Here is a 25,368-nt window from a genome sequence, read left to right on the forward strand (position 1 = left end):
TTCTCCATTATTCCACTGTCTCTCTTTTGAAAACCAATTTCTTTCGAGGATAATAACAACCTAAATAATTGCACGATAATTTTCGTTGCTATACTTCGAAGAACTCAAGCTTTCAGATACGGAATGGATTGGAATATAGAATTTAGGCCAAGGGCCCAAGAGCTGGGACCTATGAGGTCATTAAGCGCTGAAACGGAAACTGGGAGTAGAAACGTCTGAAAGGTGTAACGGGAGGAACACCTCCCAGTTGCACTCTGAAACAAAATGTTAAGAGAGGTTGGATAGCGAGATGGAAGAAAGAGAATACGAATGGAGGTACAGTAAAAGGAATGAAAGGGGTTGCAGCTAGGGGTCAAAGGAAAGCTGCAAAGAACCTTAAATAATGCCTACAGTGCACCGCGTGAGGTGCAATGACGGAACTAAGCACCCTGTGGGGGCTTTCAGATATGTCAAAAGACCGCTGTGGACCGTAAGAAATGTAGTAGGCTACACATTAAATGTTAAAACCACACATATAAAGAACGAAGAGAGAGAGAGAGAGAGAGAGAGAGAGAGAGAGAGAGAGAGAGAGAGAGAGAGAGACCTATTAAGCCGCCAAGCGAATCGTTCAACTTACTCGCGAGAGCATGAGTTAAAAATCACAGCTCAATTGTAAATTATCTACGGACGGTCCGGCGCTATTCATTTAATTCCTGGTCGGTGGTTCTCACGAACTCTTGATGTCACCAGAAAATGAGTTAATTGTCATTAAGTACTGGTCCGCCGGTATGGTCGCTAGCGTCGTGACATGCCGCTCGGATGTCGCGGGTTCGCGCCTCCCGTCGGGCGATGAAAAAATCACTGGCACCATATCACGATCAGTTACTGCGCAGTGTGGGGTCTGCTGCGGTGGGAGGTAGAAACCAACATTCTTTGGAAGCTTGAGGAATTTCGAGTCAGTGGCCCCTTTGGTGTGCTTGTTCCGTGTGAATAGGTTTCATCTACTGAAATAATAATAATAATAATAATAATAATAATAATAATAATAATAATAATAATAATAATAGAGCCTATGATGCTTAATGCGGTCATAGGCATCTAGGCAATTATACGGGAAGTGTACATGTGAATACATTTATATATGCTGTGTTAATAATAATAATAATAATAATAATAATAATAATAATAATAATAATAATAATAATAATAGATTCAATTTCGTGAAAAACAATCTGAGTAATAAAAATCCACATAGTAATATATTTACTATATAATTGTGGGTTTTTATTACTCACAATAATAATAATAATAATAATAATAATAATAATAGAGCCTATGTTGCTTAATGCGTTCATAGGCATCTAGGCAATTATACGGGAAGTGTACATAAGAATACATTTATATATGCTGTGTTACTGTACGTTATTGAAGACCCCACATGTCTTAAAGGTGAATAAAGTGTATGGTGAGAATGATATACATATATTAAAGTAGACACATTACTGCATAGCCGTTGTTTTTAAACCAGGACTCGGCTCTCTTTGAGTGTACTGAATGCGGTATCAAACGATATTTGTAGCATATATTTGTGAATATATATATATATATATATATATATATATATATATATATATATATATATATATATATATATATATATATACATACATACATATATTGTATTTACATATATATAAACACACACGTATATATACATATATATGTCGCTTAAAAAGAAACTTTCATTTTCCCTTTCGAACTAGTAATACTACTATCACTACCATTCCTATAAATACAACTGCCATTCACATATAAAAGCATCCGGTTTCGAAAGGTGTGCTTGAGAAAGCAGCCGGGATCAAAATGTTCAGTTGCATCAAAAACATACAAAAAAACTTTATATAAAAGTTCACTTCAAATCATCTTCGTTGCTCCCAATATTATGAATCCTCACCATTCACTTTCAGCTGCCACAAAGGGCAGAGTAAATAAGAGAGAAAGAGACCCGAAAGTGATGGCACCATTGCGCCGGGAAAGTGGTTTTGTAAAGTGCAATCGGGAGCGATTGTTGTCCTTTTCAAAATATTGAATTACGTATGACATCATCACGCTCTCATCTATATCACTGATGTCCTTTTAAATCCACGTATCATTATACACTCTCTTTATTCCTATCGCCACTATCATAAAATATATTATTTATTATGCATAATGTCTTACTTGTGATGATATTTACCATCTTCAATATTTTTCAAAAAATTTTTTCTTGTCATAATACTCCCAACGTATCCATTCACCAATCATCAGAATTGCCATTTAAAAATCCTCATTACTGAATTGAATTGAATATACAGTTTAGGCCAACGGCCAAGCACTGGGACCTAGGAGGTCATTCATCGCTGGAAAGGAAATTGAGAATAGGTAGGTCTGGAAGGTGTAAGAAGAGGAAAACCTCGCAGTTGCACTACGAAATATTAGTTAAGAGAGGGGTGGATAGCGAGATGGAAGAAAGATAATACGGATGGAGGTACAGTGAAGGGAATGAAAGGGGTTGCAGCTAGGGGCCGAAGGGACGCTGCAAACAACCTTTAAAAATCCCCAATATCATCCCCAATATGATTCAGAAATTGCTTAACAAACAGAGGCGTACGGGAAACAAGAACACAAAGTCTCTTGTTCATAAAGTTCATTTGACCAGTTCAAAGAATTCTCCCAGGGTTTGCAAGTGGGAAGAAACGTCAATGCTGTCAAAAAGGGCATCTGACTCCTGCAATGGGTGACTCATGGAGGAGGAGGAGGGGGAGGGGGAGTGGGTGCGAGCGAGTTAGCGCAGAATCCTGTTGCAATTCGAAAACTAGATTGTTGCATAACCGACCTCCTCGACCTTTAGGAGAGCGGGAAAAATATAGGTAAACTACGTTGCAAGCACCAGAACGATTATTATGAAAACAAACGTCGGAGATCTGTTTTACGTAACGACGCACAAAACAAAGATAGTCATTTCAGTGATAAGATCTTTCCTGGATATTGATTCGGGGGTCGTTTTCTAGGACTGATATTTCTTGGGGTCATTAACTTTATATTTACGGGGATCTTTCCTAGATAGTGACCCCCACGGGTTTTCTGGGGTCGTTATCTTGGAACGATATTTCTTGGGGTCATTATCTTTATGATATGATATTTACAGAGATCTTTCCTAGATAGTGACCCCACGAGGTTTTTGGGGGTCTTTATCTAGGACTGATATTTCTTGGGGTCATAAACTTTACATTTACAGGGATCTTTCCTAGATAGTGACCCCCGAGGGTTTTCGGGGGTCGTTATCTAGGATTGATACTTCTTGGGGTCATAAACTTTATATTTACAGGGATCTTTCCTAGACAGTGACCCCCGAGGGTTTTCGGGTCATTATCTAGGACTGATATTTCTTGGGGTCATAAACTTTATATTTACAGGGATCTTTCCTAGATAGTGACCATCAAGGGTTTTTGGGGGGCTCGTTATCTAGGGCTGATATTTCTTGGGGGTCATTATCTTTATGATATTTACAGAGATCTTTCCTAGTTAGTGACCCCAACGGTTTTTTGGGGTCGTTATCTAGGACTGATATTTTTTGGGGGGCATTATCTTTATGATACTTACTTTGTTTATGTTTTTACGGTCACCCCCAACGGCCTTGTACTAAACACGCCGCAAAGGTGGATACATATACCTTGGGGTCACTACCCAGGAAAGATTCCTCTTCACTTGTATCAATTTACTGAGGTTTCAGAAGTTTCGTTCCTTATCCAAGGGAGATAGACCTGTGTCAGAAGTATTTCAGTATTTCGAGGGCGGCTGTGGCGGCAATATTCAGTAAACTTGCATCTTCTTTATGCAAGCGAACTTGCAATAAATAGTAGACGGAGGATGAGAGAGAAAGACAAAAAGAATGGCCGATGGCTGTGTTTGTTTGTGGAAAGATAAAAAGAATGACCGATGGCTCTGTTTGTTTCTGGAAAGGATATCGTATTACAAATAAGCAATGCATTTCCGTAAACAATATCTCTTAAGAAAATCTCAGTCAACCTCCGATCTAGAAATTTGCTGTGTCTCTCTCCACCCCACCCCACCTCCCACACACACACACACACACACACACACACACACACACATACTAGGACAAAACAATAATCAATTCCTGTTTAAGAACTTAATTTTCCATTCCCTCAAAGCATGTCGTGAGCTCTCTTAGTTTGTCTCTACTCTTTAAACAAAAAATAAATAAATAAAAATGGAAAAAGAGAAATGGAAATATGAGCCAAGATTGCTTGAATATTTTTTTATATTGCGTCAAAGTCCCCATCATGAATTTATGTACGATTCAATGAGAATAACTGTCAAAAGTTAAGAGCAACATAATCCAATCTTTTTCTTTACGTCCTAATTTGTTGTATTATCATTCGTCATATACATGGCTAAACTTTAGGGAAGAATTGTGGAATTTCGTTGAATCTATTATATTCCTGATCAAGTCACTTGACATATATCTGGGCGCGTCACAGTTGCGTCATAAGCGGGTCTGGAAACGTCGTAGAAAGGATGAGCTGAACTGTAGGAGGAATTGGGAATTGTTTCTAGATTATTATCATCACTGAGATCCTTCCTAGATAGTGACCCCCAAGGGTTTTAACCTGTTATGTATCCACCTTTGCGGCGTGTTTAATACAAGCCCGCTGGGGAATGACCGTCAAAACATAAACAAAAGACTGTAAATATCATAAAGATAATGACCCCAAGAAATATTAGTCCTAGATAGCGACCCCCAAAACCCTTGGGGGTCAGGAAAGATCCGTGAAGAGGAAACACTGCCATTTTATAACTACCAGGCGCACGCAAAGCCATCACAACAATTTCGCCGAACATATTAGCCAACAGGCAGGGCCAGGGGAGGGGAGCGCGGGTGTACCGATCGTTTCTGGTCAAGCGAAACTGCGCCAAAACACATCTAACGGTAAACTTCGTTATCACTGGCTTACCTTGCCTCTTAAAACGCTGCCGCTTCAGGGGATCCGAGTAGGTCGTCTCTTTTAGGAAATGCGAATAACACGAGGGGCGCGCATGTGCACTGTAAGCTTACAGTGATCCTTTTAAAGATGCTTGTCGCACGAATGGGACTTTTTTCATTGTACGCTAAGGCAGGAAGTGAGGTCTTTGAATGTGTCCTCTTCTTGTAAGTGGCCTTGAATAATTTACTAAAAATAACCATTACCACCAAAATAAACTTGAAGCATAACATGGTTACACTTAGACAGGACGTTCCATTACTACCAAATTCAACCTGAAGCATAACATGGATACATTAGACAGGACGTTTACACGTAGAACCTCTGAAGCTATGCTGAAGGTTGCTGAAAGACGAACTGACATGAACAAAAACTGCAGAAAAAACTGAATAGGGAAAAAAACAACAGTAAAAACCAAGAGAAACAACCTATCGCAAAGCAAGCCACTTTTTTAATATTGAAAGTAGGTGTTCCTGGTACATTTGCAATAGGCTGCCAGATCACGTCAGCCAAAGGTGGAGAGAAAGGAAGATTTACAGACGAACAAGGAAAAACCCACCTGCAATTGCTCTGACCGCTACAGGTCGACCGTTACCGAGATGTATGACCTTAGAGGGTTCAAGTCATGAATCATTAAAGCAGATTGCGCATGAGCTTCTTTTTACATACACGCATATCTGTAGATATGTGTACATATTCATTTTTTTTTTACCAAATGTGTATGTTACTAAAAAATAACGTGACCAATACTCATATGCCTTTTTTTCATACATGCATATGTGTAGATGTGCATCCGGACACCAAATAATGTATATTATTTAAAAAGAAGAAAAATATAATGTTATATATACCTTCTCTTGGGGACGTGTCCTCCCATGCAAGTACTTAAAATCCTAAGTTTCACCTGACGGGCGACACCATCCCCGAGGAATTCAACAGAGTTTCAATTTTCGAATCTAAATAAAAGATAAAGCATTCGAAGCAATTATAATTTGACACGCAAGTCATACTTTGCTTTGACAGTGGAACAGTCCTCCATAGATCCCCAGAAATGCTAGAATCATGATGCGTGAAGTGTTTCAGTTATGAAAAGTCGAGTTATCGTTCTGATACAACCGTGTGGAATTTTCACAAGGAATAATTACGACCACACCCTGTTTTGTTTGGGTAATCTCAGCTCTGTAATTTGAAATTAAATAGTGAAAGTTTTTCTTTCTTTTGTTTTCGTCAGTTACAGGCTTGTGTTGATGGGCGTATCCAAAAAGAAAAAGATGTAAGGACTTAAGAAGCTAAAAAATACACATATATAAATATATATATATATATGTGTATATAATATACACATACATATACAGTATATATGTATATATAAATAAAAATATATATACATATATATATATATATATATACATATATATATATATATATATATATATATATATATATATATATATATGGAGAGAGAGAGAGAGAGAGAGAGAGAGAGAGAGAGAGAGAGAGAGAGAGAGACGTACGCCGGGAACAAAAAATGCACCATCATTCCATTTACAAGTGTAAACAACTAAATAACAGGAGGAAGGTCCCGTGACCGGAAGATCACCTCTTGACCCCGGAGAGGGTTTATCCTTCGGGACCGGTTGGCTCCTTGGAAGGCCTTGCTTGTCCACCAGACGTCCTGTTTCTCCTACCTGTCTGTCCCATCCCACCCTCCTCACCCTTCCACCGCCTCCAAGGTCAGCTGCAACCGGTACTGGCAACCCTCCATTGTGGGTATCGAGGTCATGTTTCACTTGACAGGTAAACACGCATCAATTCAGTTTCACTGGTGTCAAAATAAGTGTACCTTAGTTCAACCAGACCACTGAGCCGATTGACTGGTGTCAGTTGCGTTACGTAGATGGAGCTGAATGATTGATTGATTGATTGATTGATTGATTGAATATAGAATTTAGGCCAGAGGCCAAGCACTAGGGCCGACGAGGTCATTCAGCGCTCAAACGGAAATTGACAGCAAAAGGTTTGAAAGTGTAACAGGAGGAAAACCTCAAAGCAGCTGCACTTGAATCGTTAGGAGAGGGTGGAAAGTAAGATGGAAGAAAGAGAATATGAAAGGAGGTACAGTAAAAGAAAGGAAAGGGGTTGCAGCTAGGGGCCGAAGGCATGCCGCCAAGAACCTTAAGCAATGCGTAGATGAAGCTGTGTTTGTTTACGGTTATATGAGAAAAAGAATTTCTTTTTAATTAGTTAATTCATTAATCAATAATCTCTCTGCAATTATTGATTTTAGTATCATAACTCCCGCTTTAGCTTACCATCACCATCACCATCAGCAACATTCTCATCAAACTGCGATCCTATCAATAATTACTTCTTCTTCTTCTCTCTTCTCTCTCTCTCTCTCTCTCTCTCTCTCTCTCTCTCTCTCTCTCTCTCTCTCTCTCTCTCATTCCGCCCTGTAATCCCCTGGCCCGCAGGATTCCCTGTCGATGAATCCTAAGTAAATCCTATTCTTTGCCTTTATCCTTTCGTAAATCAAATGATTTCCATCCCACTATTCTCATCAACTTTCTGACCAATTCTACTTTCATGCAAGTTCTAGGGCAGTGGTTCTTAACCCTTTTCAATGTGTGCACCCCTTTCAAATCAGCATCAAGTTCTCGCACCCCCTGAATAGCTGTAGCAATAATAATAATAATAATAATAATAATAATAATAATAATAATAATAATAATAATAATAATAATAATAATAATAATTATTATTATTATTATTATTATTATTATTATTATTATTATTTATTTTATTTTATTTCATTTTTATTTTTTTGCAGAAAAAATTAATATAGATACATGAAAATAGATTTTGCTTTAATTTTTCATAGACATCCTCGCACCCCTTAGGAACCGGCTTCGCACCCCCTAGGGGTGCGAGCACCCCTGTTTAAGAACCACAGTTCTAGGGGATATGGAAATGGTGATTAATAATGATAATAATAGTGGACATAGGGAGTAGACCCTCTTTTAATCATTTGGTGTTGAAGGTGATAGCAGCTGCATCAGCTGCATCAGCGGCATTCAGTTTGCATAGAATGATCATCTGAAGGAAATACTAGTAGCAGTAGCAGCAATAGCAACTGCAACTGCAACATAAACCACGTTGATGATAATAATTATGATAATTATAATGCTGTGGAACTCGACAGTAATCTGAGGTTCGTCCGACGAACTTGAGAGGGAGGTCAAGGAAATCTTGTTCGAAGACTTTTTTTTTTTTTTTTTTATCGTTGTTAACCAAAACGTTCCTGACCTAAGATGAGTATTAACTGAATGACTTTCTGTACTATCATGCAAAAAAAAAAAAAAAAATTTAAAAAAGTAAAAAATACGCCCAAGTTTCTTCGGCGCAATCGAGTTTTCTTCTATACAGCCGCTACAGCATATAAGCAATGCCACCGAAAATAGATCTATCTTTCGGTGGCCTCAATATAAAGCTGTATGAGCCGCGGCCCATGAAACTAACCACGGCCAGGTGGTAGCCTGTCCTATATCGTTGCCAGATGCACGATTGTGGCTAACTTTAACCTTAAATAATATAAAAACTACTGAGGCTAGAGGGATGCAATTTGGTATGTTTGATGATCGGAGGGTGGATGAGCAACATACACATTTGCAGCCCTCTAGCCTCAGCAGTTTTTAAGATCTGAGGGCGGACAGAAAAAGTGCGGACGGACAGACTAAGCCGGCACAATAGTTTTCTTTTACCGTTAACTAAAAAAATGAGCATTAGGGAGGATATTTACACCCAGTTTGTACTAGAGCAGTTTCATTGTTACCAATATTTCCAAACAGTGAACTCCATCGAAAAGATTCGGTGGAAATCACTGTCAGCGACTGATTAACAAACTGACTGATTTAATTATTAATAAACTATCGTAACATGTACTGGAATGGAATGGAACACAGAAGTCAGTCCAAGCGCTGGGACCTACGAGGTCATTCAGCGCTGAAACGGAAACTGAGAGTAGAAAGGTTTGAAAGGCGTAACAGGAGGAAAACCTCAAAGCAGTTGCACTATGAAACATTTGTTAGGAGAGAGTGCATTAGCAAGATCGAAGAAAGGGAATAGGAATGGAGGTGCAGTAAAAGGAACGAAAGGGGTTGCATGCAGCTAGGGGCGTAAGGAAGGGACTCTGCAAAGAACCTTAAGTGATGCCTACAGTGCATCGCGTGGGGTGCACTGATTGCACTGAACCACTACGGAGGTAAAATTCACTTTAAAAAGTGGTTTCAAGAGTTGTCACTAATAAGTAAACTTCCTGTCACTAGTAATAAATGCTCTTTTCTTTTTAGCTAAACTTCTTTCTTTCCGTTAACTACTATGAACCTGTTATTATTATTATTATTATTATTATTATTATTATTATTATTATTATTATTATTATTATTTGGGAGAAAAGCTCTCTATCACGAGAGTTCATAAATGTTCTGAAGGGTCCACAATAATATAACTGTTAAAGGTTCGTGTCAAATTTATGAAAGCTTTCGAACCTCACTCTGGGTTCATCTTCAGAGTAGGGTTCGAAAGCTTTTATAAATTTTACACCAGCCTTAAACAATTATGATATTGTGGACCCTTTAGAACATTGTTATTATTGTTACTGACATCTTAACAAGACGACACTAACTCAGTTGGCGTTAAATAATAATAATAATAATAATAATAATAATAATAATAATAATAATAATAATAATAATAATAATAATAATAATAAACATTTTTTATGTTTAATGATAATAAAAATATATAAAACTAATTCATGAAAATTTCTCAATGAACCTGGTGTTAAATAATAATAATAATAATAATAATAATAATAATAATAATAATAATAATAATAATAATAATAATAATAATAATAATAATAATAATAATAATAATAGAAATTTTACTGTCAATTTCTTGGTCCTATCCGTTACTCTTAATGACAGAGGGTTATAATGTTCCGTGTATCTATGACACGACTGGATGGCCTCTGTGGGTCACTGAGAGAGAGAGAGAGAGAGAGAGAGAGAGAGAGAGAGAGAGAGAGAGAGAGAGAGAGAGAGAGAGAGGATTGTTTTCCAAAGTAGGTTTGGTCAAGTCTTCCCAGCGTATGGAAAGAGTATGGTTGACCATGCCATAACTATAATTCTGATGAGTTTTACTTTATAATTCCCATTAGTTTTACCCTCATATTCCACGACTGCCCTCACTCGCAGTATTTACAGTTAGAACCGGTGTCTTTTCACGCACTCGTAAGCACAAAAGACATTCATGCGCAGTCACAAAAGAATATCAGTACATCAGCACAATACCTAATTTCAAAAAGAAAGTCTCTTGGACACCATTCGGTTTCTAATTTACTTCTTGATATATTTAAGTCCCACTCAATCACATTCCAGAGAAAACAAATAGTCTTTTTACTTCAATTTCTTGACGTCTGGTTTATTTACCTGACATACTTTTACTTTGCAGAGTCACACAACAGCAGCAGCCCGGGGCTACCTAACTACCGCAAGCGCGCAAGCACTCATCAGCAGTAACCGAAGAAGTGAATTTTCATGCCCAGAGGAGCATTGCATGAAAACGAAGGAAAAAAAAATATCTTGACGTCAGTAAGAAACCTCTTTGTTTTCCGGGTTTCTGTAAGGAAGTGCCGACATTATCTCCACACTTACGGAGCTGTTTTTCGACACCAAACGCAGATAATGTTTACGTTGTGTCGAGGAACGAATTTGACTTTACCGCAAAGCAGTGCTTTCAATTTGTTCTAGATTTTTCAACTAGAGACTGAACTTACTCACGAATTATGACAAAGTGATCAGGCTCATTACCTAAAGGCATTAGTAATGACTGACCGACGAAAAGGAAACCAAAAACGTTGTTTAACGTCACGAAAACTCAGGGTTTCAGTGGTGATGTAGAAAATAAATCTGACAGACAAATAAGCGAACGTGTAAACTACCTGACAAATATCAAAGAAAAGACAAAAAACAAAAGAAAAAGCAAGGAACAAAAGATTTACAGAGAATCAGAAAGTGTCAAAGAAACTCTAGCGAACGAAAAGTGGCCGAGAGTCTCAGAGAGCGCAAGGAAATCACACAGAACAGAATCAAGAGCTTCTCACAGACAGAGAGTCCCGACAAACCAGAAGAAGGACCAAAGAGAGGCAGTAACTACAAAGCTGGTTCTCACAGATAAAGTAAGTCCAGGCAAGAAGAAGAAGAAGAAGGACCAAAGAGTGGTAGCGGACACAAAGCCAGCTGGTCATGACATGACAGAGCCTTTGTCGTTGTTGGTCAGAGGCGGTCCACCACAGTGAGAGGCGACGGGCGGCGGGATGTTCCGATGTGAAGCTGTTTACCGCGGGTGCCGGGTCGTTCTGGGCGCCCAGTCCTCCTCCACCCTCACTCTCCTGGTCGAGCACCTGTTGGCGCCCCACGCGAACGGCCAGCATACCCACGACGGAGGAACCCACACATACACCAAGGTAAACCGGAGGCGACTTTTCTTTTTTAAGAGCTGATTGACGGCAGGAATATTAACTGGCATGTTTCGATGAGAGAGAGAGAGAGAGAGAGAATTTTCAATCCAAAAGCCTTGGCTAAGGAACCTTTAAAATCCTTAAATAAGTCATGATATTTATTTTCAGCTAGGGAAAGCATCGTAACGTACACGCAAGGAAAGCATAATGTTTTCTTAAGCTGTATTGAACATTCAAAAGTGAAAACATTTCTATGATCTAGCCTGTTAATTACTGTATTAGTAAAATGTATCGAAAGAAAATAACACACATTATATAAATATAAATAAATATATAAATATATGTACATATATGTATTTACACATATATATATAAATTTCTGACTCACATCAGGATCGAACCCAGGTCTTTCAAATGAAAGACCAGAGCGCTGCCAACCATACACACACACACACACACACATTATTTATAATATACATCCATAAGTATATATACATCCATATATATATATATATATATATATATATATATATATATATATATATAATATATATATATATATATATATATATATATATATATATATATATATATATATATATATACATATAACTACATTATAATATAGATATGTGTGTGTGTGTATGTATATTAATCTATACTAACCCTTCTCCTCATCACTGTCCCACCAACGCAGTTACGAAGCGAGAGATGTCAGCTGCAGTGCGACGACGAACGGCTGCAAGTGACCCCAATACGTAAGGATGAAGGATTCGAATCCGACTCGGAATCATCCGGGAGCACCTGCGATGAGTCCTTCTGCAGCAATCAGGACATCAAGGTACTGACCGCTTCTTGACGGAGGACGGAGGAGGTTCCTTTATGAGTGTTAGGTGTCGTGGTGTGCCGCTCGGATGTCGCGAGTTCGCGCTGCCTCCCCCAAGGCGATGAAAAGATCACTGGCTCTGTGTCACGATCAGTTACTGCCGCAGTGTGGGGTCTGCTGCGGTGGGGGGTTGAAACTAATATTCTTTGGAAGCTTAAAGAATTTCTAGTCAATGGTCCCTTTGCTGGTATTGTTCCATGTGAATAGGTTTCATCTACCGAAATGATAATAATAATAATAATAATAATAATAATAATAATAATAATAATAATAATAATAATAATAATAATAATCTCTTCCTTAATCAAAATATCTCTTTGAAAATGGGAACCATTCCCTCAATTAGTTATTGAGAATGGGATTTATGACAAAGCCCAAGCGCTGGGACCTACGAGGTCATTCAGGGCTGAAAGGGAAATAATAATAGAAATAATATAATAATAATAATAGTGATCCCTTGATCCTTGCTGTGAATTATTTCCCGTGTTATACGTGATTCCTTCGATTTCTGGTCCATCTCACTGGTCATTTTTCCGACGGCGGATTTGGATGTCGTTTTTCACTGTGGTAACCACAATATTAATTTCATTTCTAAGTAAATGAATATGTAAATTTTACGATAACCACTGGCTGTACGGTTTTTAACTTAATTTTCTTTCTCTGAATAATATCCATTTTCTAGGACTGTAGAAATAACCGCAATATTTACATTTTAAAACAAAAAAATGCAGCTTTCCAACCAATCGCCATTTGGCACAGAAAAAAATTCCTAATTTCAAGGAAACATTTTTATAGTAACAAAAACCAAATTAAAAGTTCTATGCACAAACATAAAATCACTAATTTGTAAAAAAAAAAAAAATGTTTAAACTACACACATCAGAATGACAATAAAACCGTCAGAAAAAGTTGACAGTTAATCATCTTTAGAACAATTATCTCTTAATACGATCAAACTGTCTTCACAGGATAATTCTCTTTCTTTGCAGATGATCAATGACCACGTTCTACGGCTGGATCACCTGATTCACCACGACTCTGCCGCAACCTCTGCGACGCCCTTCACCTCCTCCTCCTCCTCGTCGTCGTCCTCCTCCTCAGACGATATCTCGTCCTCAGCCACCAGCAGTGGCAACGAGAGCGAGGATGACACGCCGAGGTCCACCTCCGAATGCGTCGGGACGTCAGTCCAAAATTCTCAGTCACAGGTAAATTTTTTCTCTCTCCTTTTAGTTTTCTGTAAAAGAATACTATTGAGATGGTTAGTTGTCTGTCCATCCGCCCTTCTTCAGATCTGAAAAACTACTGAGGCTAGAGGGCTGCAAATTGGTATGTTGATCATCCACCCTCCAATCATCAGACATACCAAATTGCAGCCCTCTAGCCTCTGTATTTTTTTCATTTTATTTAAGATTAAAGTTAGCCATGGTCGTGCGTTTGGCAGCGCTATGGGTACCAACAACACAGGCCACCACCGGGCCGTGGCTGAAAGTTTCATACGCTGTACAGAAAACTCGATTGCGCATTTTTTACTTTGAAGATGAGCCGTGTTTTAGCTATTTTTGTTTTCTGAAACGGAAGTTTTTTCTCGTGCTAAGGAAAGTAGTGATATTTCCACTCTCAATTAAAATAGGACTGTTATCAAAGGGTTTCTTAAGCATGAAATTAATATCATGAATTTGAGCAACAAGTTATCAACTGCCAGGTACAAAAAAAAAAAAAAAAAAAAAAGCTTGCTTGACAAAACCAACTGCACTCATACTGTGGTGACGTGCACAATATCTTCCATTGCCACTTGTGGTCCTTTGAGCAGATAATTTACGAATCGTCAAAAGATTAAGATTATAACTTTTCTAAAGATTGGGAAAAATCTAAATCCGAGCAAAATTCAGCCATCTATTATGATATTTTGATGACGAAAAATTTGCTGTCAACGTGATCTATGTTTCAAAGTTCGTGCGTGAAAGCGGAAAGATTGGAAAAAATTCGATAAAATTCATAAAAATTCAGAAAGGCTAGCAAAAAATAATGAAAAATTCGATAAAATTCAGAAAGGCTCTCAAAAACTAATGAAAAAATTCGATAAAGGTTAGAAAGACTAGCAAAAAATAATGAAAAAATTCTATCAAATCCAGAAAACCTAGCAAAAAATAATAAAAAAAAATCGATCAAATTCAGAAAGACTAGCAAAAAATAATGTGTAGTCCTTTAGGATAATTATGCAATTTTATTAAACATAATTCAATTTAAGGCGACGCAAGGTTCTCCATTTTTCGATCTATCTCAAAACACAGCACAGTAACAATTTTTTTTACAAACCTTTGCATAATTCACAATTCTAAATTTCTAGAGTAGAAGTCTGTGAATGGTAAATACTTCGCCCCTACCGATACAGGAATGGAATGCAATGTGGAATTTAAGCCAAAAGCGAAACACTGGGACTTATGAGGTCACTCAGCGCTGAAACGGAAAATGAGAGTAAATAGGTTTGAAAGGTGTAACGGGAGGAAAACCTCAAAGCAGTTGCACTATGAAGCAATTGTTAGGAGAGGGTGGATAGCAAGATGGAAGAAAGAGAATATGAATGGAAGTACAGTAAAAGGAGTGAAAGGGGTTGCAGCTAGGGACCGAAGGGACGCTGCTGCAATGGACCTTTAATACCTACAGTGCACAGAGTGAGGTGCACTGACGACGCTACCCGCCTACCGGGCCTAACGATATAATACGATTACGTAAGCAGATTTCTCACAAAACTGCCCTTAAAGAGAATAGGGAAATCAGAAAACCTTTGACAAAGAAGTAAAGCATTTGGAAACCTAATTCTTCCGGGAAGTGCAGATTGCTGATCCCACAATGGGTGATTTCGCACTGGCACTCTTGCAAAAGGGGATTACGGAAAAAACTTTCATTTTCTGATTGCTTCTTCCTGATGCAGGATATGCATTGATAACTGAAGGGAAACGCAGTTAATGATATGGAAAACTGGTTCAAGGTGATTCTGTATAAAATATAGAAATAAACTTAAAACAGGTAAAAAATGCAATATATTTCGAAAACAAATGTCCACAAGTTCCTTAAAAGATACCACCTACTACTTGTAGTATTACAGAGAGAGAGAGAGAGAGAGAGAGAGAGAGAGAGAGAGAGAGAGAGAGAGAGAGAGAGAGAGAGAGAGAGAGATTATAAATAAAATAAACATTCCTTGGCATTCAATATACTCTCTTCTTGATATCACTGGAAGGTATATAATTTTGGATATGCTCTTAAGTATTAAAAAATGAATACTCAGTTTTTGCACTCTCTAGTAGAGTAAATAAATAAGTTTAACTTTTCACTTTTGTTAATTGACACATTTTAATGACATATTTGCAACGACTTAAAAGTGAGTAATCAGTTCTTGCACTCTCTAGTAGAATAAATAAATAAGTTTAACTTTTCACTTTTGTTAATTGACACATTTTAATGACATGTTTGCAACGATTTAAAAATGAATAATCAGTTCTTGCACTTTCTAATAAGGTAAATAAATAGGTTCATCATTTCACTCGTGTTAATTGACACATGTTAATGACATTCTTCTAACCCCAGGTGGATGCGAGTCGCGGTGCCCCGGCAGTCGCTGGCGGGAGCGCCGGAGGGTGCGCAAACAGCGCCGGAGACACATTCCTGATGAGCGACATCTTGTACTGCCACGTGGCTCCAGCAACGCCCCGAGTGGTGGTGGTCGTCGTGAAAGACGCAGGTTCTAGTCAGGTTTACGCCCACGTCTTTCAGTGCCTCACGGATGAAGCGGCGAGGGCGCTCTACGCCCACTACAAGGAGGCCAGCAACAAGTACAAGCTGAACAGGTACCGCAACAGCAAGAGGAAAACGGACCCGAACTCCTCCGAGTTCCCCGTCAGCGCCGCCACCGTCTACAAGAGCGGCAGCATCAGCAGTCACAAAGATGCCGCCTACGGGAAGCCCCCCCTCAGCGGGAGCGTCTACAGCTCTTCCAAAATTTCCGGCGGCTCCTTGAGCCGGTTGAGAGACGGAGGCGGAGGCGGAGGAGGAGGAGGAAGTAGCAGTAGCGGAAGAGGCTCCCTCAGATCAGTAGAAGCCAGGCTCCTCAAAGGAGAGAAGAGAGATTCGGGGAACAACGTCAACGTCATTGAGATCAGAGAGGCGTCCCAACTAGACAACCGGAACACCACCAGCGAGGACCCCTCCGCCTGGAATCTCGTGCAACACACGGATTCGAACGGCGTCACGCACATCGAGATCGAGAGCGGCCCGTGCAGTCTCATGAGCAGTTCGTCCGACACCTCCGACTTCAACAGCCTCGCCAGCATGAACTCCCAGCCGGGAGGTCAGCTGACGATGAACTCGCTCACGGCGCTGCCCTCCCACACCACCAGCAGCTCGGACGTCGGTGCCAACTCGCACGGGTCGAACAGCTGCCCGACGAGTCTGATCTCCACCGAGAGGGAAATCCTCATCGCCGGGGAAGTCGAGAAGAAAACGCGCCAAAGACAGCCCCCTCAGTTCCTGAGGGAGCACAATTTCAGTCACCTAGATCAGCCGTGGAGGCAGGAGGACGCCTGGGGCGAGGACACTCTCAAGAGAAGCGACAACTTCAAGAGAGACGACTACCGCCGGGGAGACAAGAAGAGCCACCGCGACGAGAACCGTCGCGAGGAACGTGAAGGAAGAAGTCGACGGGGCAGACACGAAGTCGAACTCCGAAGCAACAACTTGAAGGACGTGTCGCTGTCGATGCCCCTCGGCTCGGTGGAAGGCCTCATTCCCCGCCTTCCCCAGGAGAGACCGTCGAGGGCCCGGGAACAGTCCAGGACGAGGCTGAGACATTCCCACAACAAAGGGCCCGCGCCCCCACCGCCACCCAGGCGCCACCCGAACAACCCTTCGCTACTGCTGGTTCCTACGAAAAGCGGGGCGGAAAATGCCCGGGCCTTCTACCCGAAAGAGTCGCACATCATCCGCGGAAACAAAGTCGTCCGCGTGGAGTACCCGGGGTATTCCAGCACCTGGATGCACCACGATATCAACAACAACCCACATCACTACAACTACTACGCCCACGGCAACGCCTGGATAGGGGCCCACGAGTACCACGCGGTGAGGCCGAGGGAGGCGACGACCATCACCAACGAGATGAGGCGGAGGTCGCGCTCCAAGAGCCCCGCCCGGAGGCCGATGGCCCACAGGTACATCGACGCCGTATCGACCTTCAACCTCTCCCAGAAACTGAAGGACATCTCCGAGGCCGTCTTCGCGGGAAAGCGCGGCGGCGGCGCCCACGGGAACAGCATCCAGGGCAACGCGAACCTTTCGGCGGCTGCGAATAACAGCGGCAGTAACAACAGCACTCACAGCGGCGGCGGCGGCGGCGCCCGCGAGGGAAAAGGTCACAGCCGATCCATGTCGACGGTGTCTGCCTCCGCCGTGGAGGGGCTGGGTGACGGCACCCTCAAATCCGTCATCAAGAAAGGTCGCAAGGTGGAGGGGTCACCGCAGACGAGGAGGGTGACCTTCAGCGCCTATGCCACCGTGCAGGTGATGGAGGCGTGACACCGACAGAACGTATGACGTGGAAGACTCCCCGCTCGCCCTGGAACGTTCTTCGCTGAATGATGCTCAACTCATCTCTATGTTTCGACCCTTTTTTTTTTTTTTTGGTTATTCATCTCATTCAGAGCTTTACCTCACTTCTGATAATTATTGACGACGTAACTCTAATAATTCAGCTGCGTGTATAAAATGTCAGTCTCCTTGAATAGCTGTTGCAAATCAGTTACCTCTTTTCCACCACCACCTTCTTTCGCCGCTACTTTTCTATACTTGAGTAGTTTTTAAAGTATTGTTATGTCATCATTTAGTGGTGTCATTCATGAGGCTAATTTGGCAAAGCAATTTCATTTTCTTATGTACTGTTGTTACATTACCTTGTAAACACACACACACAAACACACACATATATATATATATATATATATATATATATATATATATATATATATATATATATATATATATATATATATATATATATATATAATATATATATATATATATATATATATATATATATATATATATATATATATATACATATATGGTCTGAACTATATGATATTTATACCAAATATTTTTACTGTCTACACCTATTTATCATAACACTCAAATACATGAAACAGCTTTCCAAAGAGATTTTTTCTGGAGGCTAAACAGTCAGAGCACAGTCAGCGAGGCAAAACAAAAAAACAAACGCGAAAATGAAGTACAGAAGAACTCAGAGTGGGGCAGACCAACCAGTCACCAATAACAACGATAGAGATCTTAGAAAGCTCAGAGATTCCCTTTTTAGTTTTCTGCAAAGGAAAACTATTGTGCCGGCTTTGTCCGTCCGTCCGCACTTTTTCTGTCCGCCCTCAGATCTTGAAAACTACTGAGGCTAGGGGGCTGCAAATTGTTATGTTGATCAACCATTCTTCAGTCATCAAACATACCAAATTGCAGCCCTCTAGCATCAGGAGTTTTTATTTTACTCAAGGTTAAAGTTAGCCATAATCGTGCGTCTGGCAACGATACATAACAGGCCACCACCGGGCCGTGGTTAAAGTTTCATGGGCCACGGGTCATACAGCATTAGACCGAGACATCCGAAAGATAGATCTATTTTCGATGGCCTTGATTATAAGCTGCACAGAAAACTCCATTTTCGACTCGTTATACTATGAAGTCTACCATTCAGTCACAAGCCATGTTGTTCCCCAGACAGAAATAACTTTGCCTTCCACATTCCTAACGCGGTTGTGATTCACATTCCTTGTTACGCCTGTCAGTCATCATCACCATATTTCAGCCGTTCCTCATTTTAGCTTCGTTTCGTCGTTTAAATGATGCATGAAAATGAGCCTTTACACGTCCTTAAAAGCTATATAAAATATATTTTTTTCTCTGCTCTAAGATTAGTTTGCCAAGGAAGATTACCCGTCCATAAAAGCTATATATAACTCATTTTTCTACTCTATGTAGTTTGCCAAGGAAGACTAAAATACTCTCCTGTGCTTGATCAAAATGTCTACTTGTAAACAGAACATACGATAAAAGATAAGAGCTCTTCTTATACAATAAGAAATCATTCATAAATTCGCGTACATACATGAAAACACAACAATACGTGGGTAAATAAATCGACGGGGAAGCTATATAATAATTCTATCAATCAAATCGTTGTGAATGAACTGTCAACCAAACCTCCTCTTTTTTAACTGTATTAAATAAATCACTTATTCAGCCGTGCGTAACATATGAGAGAGAGAGAGAGAGAGAGAGAGAGAGAGAGAGAGAGAGAGAGAGAGAGAGAGAGAGAGAGGTTAGGGAATTTATCGAGGGAAAGCAGGATGTGGTGAGGAAACTCGACAAAATTGAGCGAAACTCCTGTACGTTTTCTTTCCCCGCAAGTCTTAACCACACTCTTACAGTCACTGTAACCTCCTCCTCCGCCTCCTCCTCCGCTCGCCCCTCCGCCTCTGACAACTGGTAGAGACGCCATCCCTCCCCCCCTTCCCCCTCCCTCAAAGAAGCGTTCTGTAGAAGATAAAATCGTTATGAAGCTCCAGCCTTCCTGTTTTTGTCATTTCATTCCATGGTTTGTGGCGTTCCGTTCCGTAGATTTTAGCGACCCAGGAAAGTTTTCCTCACTTTTCTCACTTACGATGGTTTAATTCCAACTAAAATCGGTTTAACTCCAACTTAAATCTACTTAGTTCCAACTAAAATCGGTTCAATTCCAACTAAATCGGTTCAGTTCCAAGTAAAATCGGTTTAATTCCAACTAAAATCGGTTTAATTCCACCTAAAATCGGTTTAATTCCAACTAAAATCGGATTAGTTCCAAATAAAATCGGTTTAATCCCAACTAAAATCGGTCTGCCCCAACTTCTAAATTCCTGTCTTCTTTTCGCTTCGATATGTTGTCCCTTACACATCGCCAAACAAGGCGACATAACACTTTCGTGACTTTGACGGTTCCACATTCACACAATTAAAGAACAGAATAGAATATAGAATTTAGGCCAGAGGCCAAGCACTGGGACCCATGAGGTCATTCAGCGCTGAAACGGAAATTGACAGCAAAAAGTTTGAAAGGTGTAACAGGAGGAAAACCTCAAAGCAGTTGCACTCTGAATCAACTGTTAGGAGAAGGTTGAGAAAAGTAAGATGGAAGAAAGGGAATATGAAAGGAGGTACAGTAAAGAACATACTTAAAGACCAACGCTATTCGAATATTACAGAAAAAATATATTTAGCAAAACAAAACGCAGTTCGCGAGATCATTTTTCCACACGTTATTTCTTCCTCTGACAAAACAATCCACTTGGCAATTTAACTTAGGCCTACTGTAAAATTTAAAAGTGACTAATATTTTTATCTATAATCTGTCATCATCATCATCAAGCATCATCTTTCTCGCAATCAAACCATTCATATTCATTCGATTCATAACTGAAAGACCTCTACATAGTATTAATTATTAATAGCAATATTTTTAACTAATTCACTCTCATATGTATGTATATAATATATATATATATATATATATATATATATATATATATATACATACAGTATATATATAAATATATATATATATATATATATATATTTATATATATATAATATATATATATATATATATATATATATATATATATATATATATATATATAAGTTTGCATTCTTCCTCTCTTAGCTTAAAACAATTCGCTCATTCATTAACCTAAGAGGCCATGGCAAGTCATCAGTGTATAATCAAACTGTATATAGGAGACCTCTGATATTTTAACACATTTCATGTGAAATTCCTCAAATATCTTATTTTGTTCTTTTTCTCAGATGATTTTATAAGTTCTTAGGAGTTATATTTTACGAATCATATCATATATATATATATATATATATATATATATATATATATATATATATATATATATATATATATATATATATATATATATATATATATATATATATATATATATCTCGTGCCATGGCCATACAACAGAGACCGCCATCCTTTCCTTGAATGAATCCTAAAATGAACAAAACCTGTGGAGAAACCATTTGCATGTCAAGAAGACATGTTTGCATGTCTGTGTATTCATAACGTGTTTATCTTTCCTTTCCTTTCCTTTACACAGCGTTTGCCGAACCTTCTGTACAGAACAAAGTGTTATTATTATTTTAAACGTTACGAAAGTCCTATTTTATTACCTTAACCCTGTGGGAAACCTTTGAACTGATTATTTGTACATAATAAAATGCCTGTCAAAGAATTGCTTTTTTATTTGTTATTTTCCTCTCCTTGTTTTTCTCAGCTCATTTAAAAATATTTATAATAAAATTCATTGTTATGAAGGCAGCAAACTGAATATAGAATTTAGGCCCCGGTTCGAGTCTCCGGCCGGCCAATGAAGAGTTAGAGGAATTTATTTCTCGCTATAATGTGGTTCGGATTCCACAGTAAACTGTAGGTCCCGTTGCTAAGTGACCAACTGGTTCTTAGCCACGTTAAATAAATCTGATCCTTCGGGCCAGGCCTAGGAGGGCTGTTAATCAGCTCAGTGGTCTGGTAAAACTAAGATATACTTAACTTAGGCCAAAGGTCAAGATCTGGGACCTATGAGGTCATTCAGCGTTGAAACGAAATTGAGAGAAATAGGTTTTTATGGTGTAACAGGAGGAAAACCTCAAAGCAGTTGCACTATGAATCAATTGTTAGGAGAGGCTGGAAAGTAAGATGGAAGAAAGAGAATATGAAAGGAGGTACAGTAAAAGAAACTAAAGGGGTCGCATCTAGGGGCCGAAGGTACGCTGCAAAGAACCTTAAGTAGTGCCTACAGTGCACCACAGAAGGTGCTCTGACGGGATTAGACCACTGCGGGGATGAAGTCAGCTCAAGAATATGACACAAATGAACCTTTTTCGATGATTTTTTGAAAATTAATAAATGAGTTAAATTTAATGCTGTAATACTTAACTTTACAAGCTACGACAAAAGAATTCGGTCACTACATCAAACAGAATCTAGTGAATAACAATTTTGCAACAACTTTCCACAAACGGATAAATATAAAAAAAAAATGTGAGTACGAGCCAAAACTCGAATACGATATTAAATCACAGAAAATATAAGTACTAATATAAAAAAAACGGTGAGCTAAAGCCAAAATTTGAATTCAATAAGTATACTACAACAATCATAAACAAACCTGACGGTTTAAATGAACGTAATGCAATGGATAAACATCTGAAAGGAATTAAGATCACGCTAAGCAGCATACAAAAGAATTTAAATAAATCATCCCCTGGTCTTTGGAATATATCAACATTAAACATCGTCTTAATATACAAAGAACATAAAGCAACTGATAAACATCTAAAAGGAATTAAGATCACGCTACGCAGCATACAAAAGAGTTTAAATAAATCATCCCCTGGTCTTTGGAATATATCAACACGAAGCATCGTCTTAATATACAAAGATACGTTGAAGAGTAAGAGGTCACGATCAAAATACCAATTAGTGTTGACGACCGAGAAAAATTAGAATTATGGAACGATAACTGAAATTCCAGAAAGTCTTAAATCGTTCTAAAATATTCCAGTCTAGGGTAAAGCTCTGAAAATATAAACCACCTCAGCAAAAAGTCTCCATCGAAGTCAGGAAACAAAAGACTAGTGAAAACCTGCAAGATTCGCAGGACGTTTGTTGTTGGGTTACCATGTATACTACTCACTGTTAATTTATGTGGGAAATACCTACGGGAATCATATCGATCATCATTATCATTAAGAAAAATGGGGTCCTAGTGCATGTTGGGGGGGGGGAGACGCACGGCTCTGGAAGGGGGCTGTTGGAACGTTAGAATATAGTTTGATAATAATGCCACTTGATAAATTGCGCCAGCAATGTAGAATCACTGGTATATAAAATATAGAAAAGAACAGAATATAGAATTTACGCCAGAGGCCAAGTGCTGGGACCTATGAGAGGTCATTCAAGCCCTGAATGGGATATTGAGAGTAGAAAGGTTTGAAAGGTGTAACAGGAGGAAAACCTCGCAGTTGCACTATGAATCATTTGTTAGGAGAGGGTGGAAAGTAAGATGGAAGAATAAGCATAAGAACGGAGGTACAGTAAAAGGAATGAAAGGCGTTGCAGCTAGGGGGCCGAAAGGATGCTGCAAAGAACCTTAAGTAATACCTACAATGCCTACAGTGCACCACATGAGGTGCACTGACGGCATCATCCCCCTACAGGAGGTATGTATAATATAAACGAGAGCAAGAGAGAGAGAGAGAGAGAGAGAGAGAGAGAGAGAGAGAGAGAGAGCACTTACCTGTCTAACTACAGATTTTCATGCAAACCACATCTCCTAAAAGACCAATGAACATTGAATAAATCATCTTGTCCCAATAATTACATTGTTAAGTTAAAGTGAAAATCCTCCTGGGCCTCTGTAGGCTCATAGGGCAGGCGCTGATCTCCTGTTTCTTAGGCCGACAGCCAGTTGGGGGACAGGTCCCAACGCCTATGAGATAAATGTTGCTATATTTAGTTACAAAATTTACTGGACTGGAATTCCTGGCTTCATTGAAGAGATTCGCGATTATACCGGATGATGACAAATCACTCAATCACGGATATGCTTCAAAAACTATTCGGGTGTCACCCAGAAAGATGAAGCCTTCCTCAGCGTCATCCCGTTTGAGCACGGATGCGCGGATTTTGACGACACTTGATGGAAACATCGACTAAGTGACTCTCTAAATGACAGCATTTTGCTGGATGTCACTAAACATTTGGCGTGGTGTCCATGACAAAGAATCGTCACATCTTTATCAATAATAACTGACACAGGTATTGTGGACTCAGAAACATGACAATGGAGGAAATAAACGGACGACTGGCTGGGTAAAAGATTCCTGAGTATAATGTGCCGTACAGTTCTTTTAAAGATTGCTTTTCTCTTTGCACCGGGGTCGTAGATGGAAATTTCTTCAGAAAATGAGACCAGAGAGAGAGAGAGAGAGAGAGAGAGAGAGAGAGAGAGAGAGAGAGAGAGAGAGAGAGAGAGAGGTAAATTTCAATGGATATCTCTTCAGAAAGTAATGACCAGAGAGAGAGAGAGAGAGAGAGAGAGAGAGAGAGAGAGAGAGAGAGAGAGAGAGAGAGAGAGGAATACAAATTTCAACAGAAATTTCTTCAGAAAATAATGACCGTCACATTATCCTTTAATTGTCAACTTAAAAGTGCTTTAAAAATGACATTTACGTAAAATAAAATAAAGAAAATCATTAGTGATTACTTTTCTTTGCACCGGGGTCGTAGAGAGAGAGAGAGAGAGAGAGAGAGAGAGAGAGAGAGAGAGAGAGAGAGAGAGAGAGATATTAACTTCAATACAAATGTTTTCGGAAAATATTGATATACACATGATTCTTTATTTATCAAATTAAAAGTATTGTAAATATGACCAATAACGTAAAATAAAAATAAAAAATAATTCATGGCAACGTATTTTGAAAAACTGGAAAAAATACTGTATCTGTGACGTGAGCTGAGCTGCACAAATAATTGCAACAGCCAAATACTCAGAAATCTTATTTGATCAAAATCTAGTTCATAAAAAAAAATTTCAGATTCTAAAATCAATCAAATATTTTATAACAGCCAAGAAAAATGCAAGAGAATGAAAATTCACTTGGACTAATTCATGACATATTTTTCTGGTGTTCACTTTTAAAGTTCGTAAGAAATGGGAAAAGTTAAGAAAACAGCTTTATATTAGATATTTAACCGATGCTACGTTAAGAACACTGAAGACTTGATAATGCGATCCAAATTCATATAGGCATCTCACAGAGGA

The 25,368-nt window shown here is 39.2% G+C and overlaps 1 protein-coding gene across 1 annotated transcript in view; it reads left to right on the forward strand.

Moving 5' to 3' along the window:
• Positions 1-18,401, forward strand: part of LOC136853357 (serine-rich adhesin for platelets-like) — a 168,721-nt gene extending 150,320 nt beyond the window's left edge. The window contains exons 3-6 of the mRNA XM_067128734.1: positions 10,539-11,553; positions 12,245-12,388; positions 13,423-13,641; positions 16,022-18,401. Of these exons, the coding sequence (XP_066984835.1) occupies positions 11,404-11,553; positions 12,245-12,388; positions 13,423-13,641; positions 16,022-18,004 (2,496 nt within the window). The 5' untranslated portion in view covers positions 10,539-11,403 and the 3' untranslated portion in view covers positions 18,005-18,401. The remainder of the gene's footprint in view (positions 1-10,538; positions 11,554-12,244; positions 12,389-13,422; positions 13,642-16,021) is intronic.
• The last annotated feature ends 6,967 nt before the right edge of the window (positions 18,402-25,368 follow it).

The sequence above is a fragment of the Macrobrachium rosenbergii genome, chromosome 27 (genome assembly GCF_040412425.1).
Source record: "Macrobrachium rosenbergii isolate ZJJX-2024 chromosome 27, ASM4041242v1, whole genome shotgun sequence".
Classification (NCBI taxonomy): Eukaryota; Metazoa; Arthropoda; class Malacostraca; order Decapoda; family Palaemonidae; genus Macrobrachium; species Macrobrachium rosenbergii.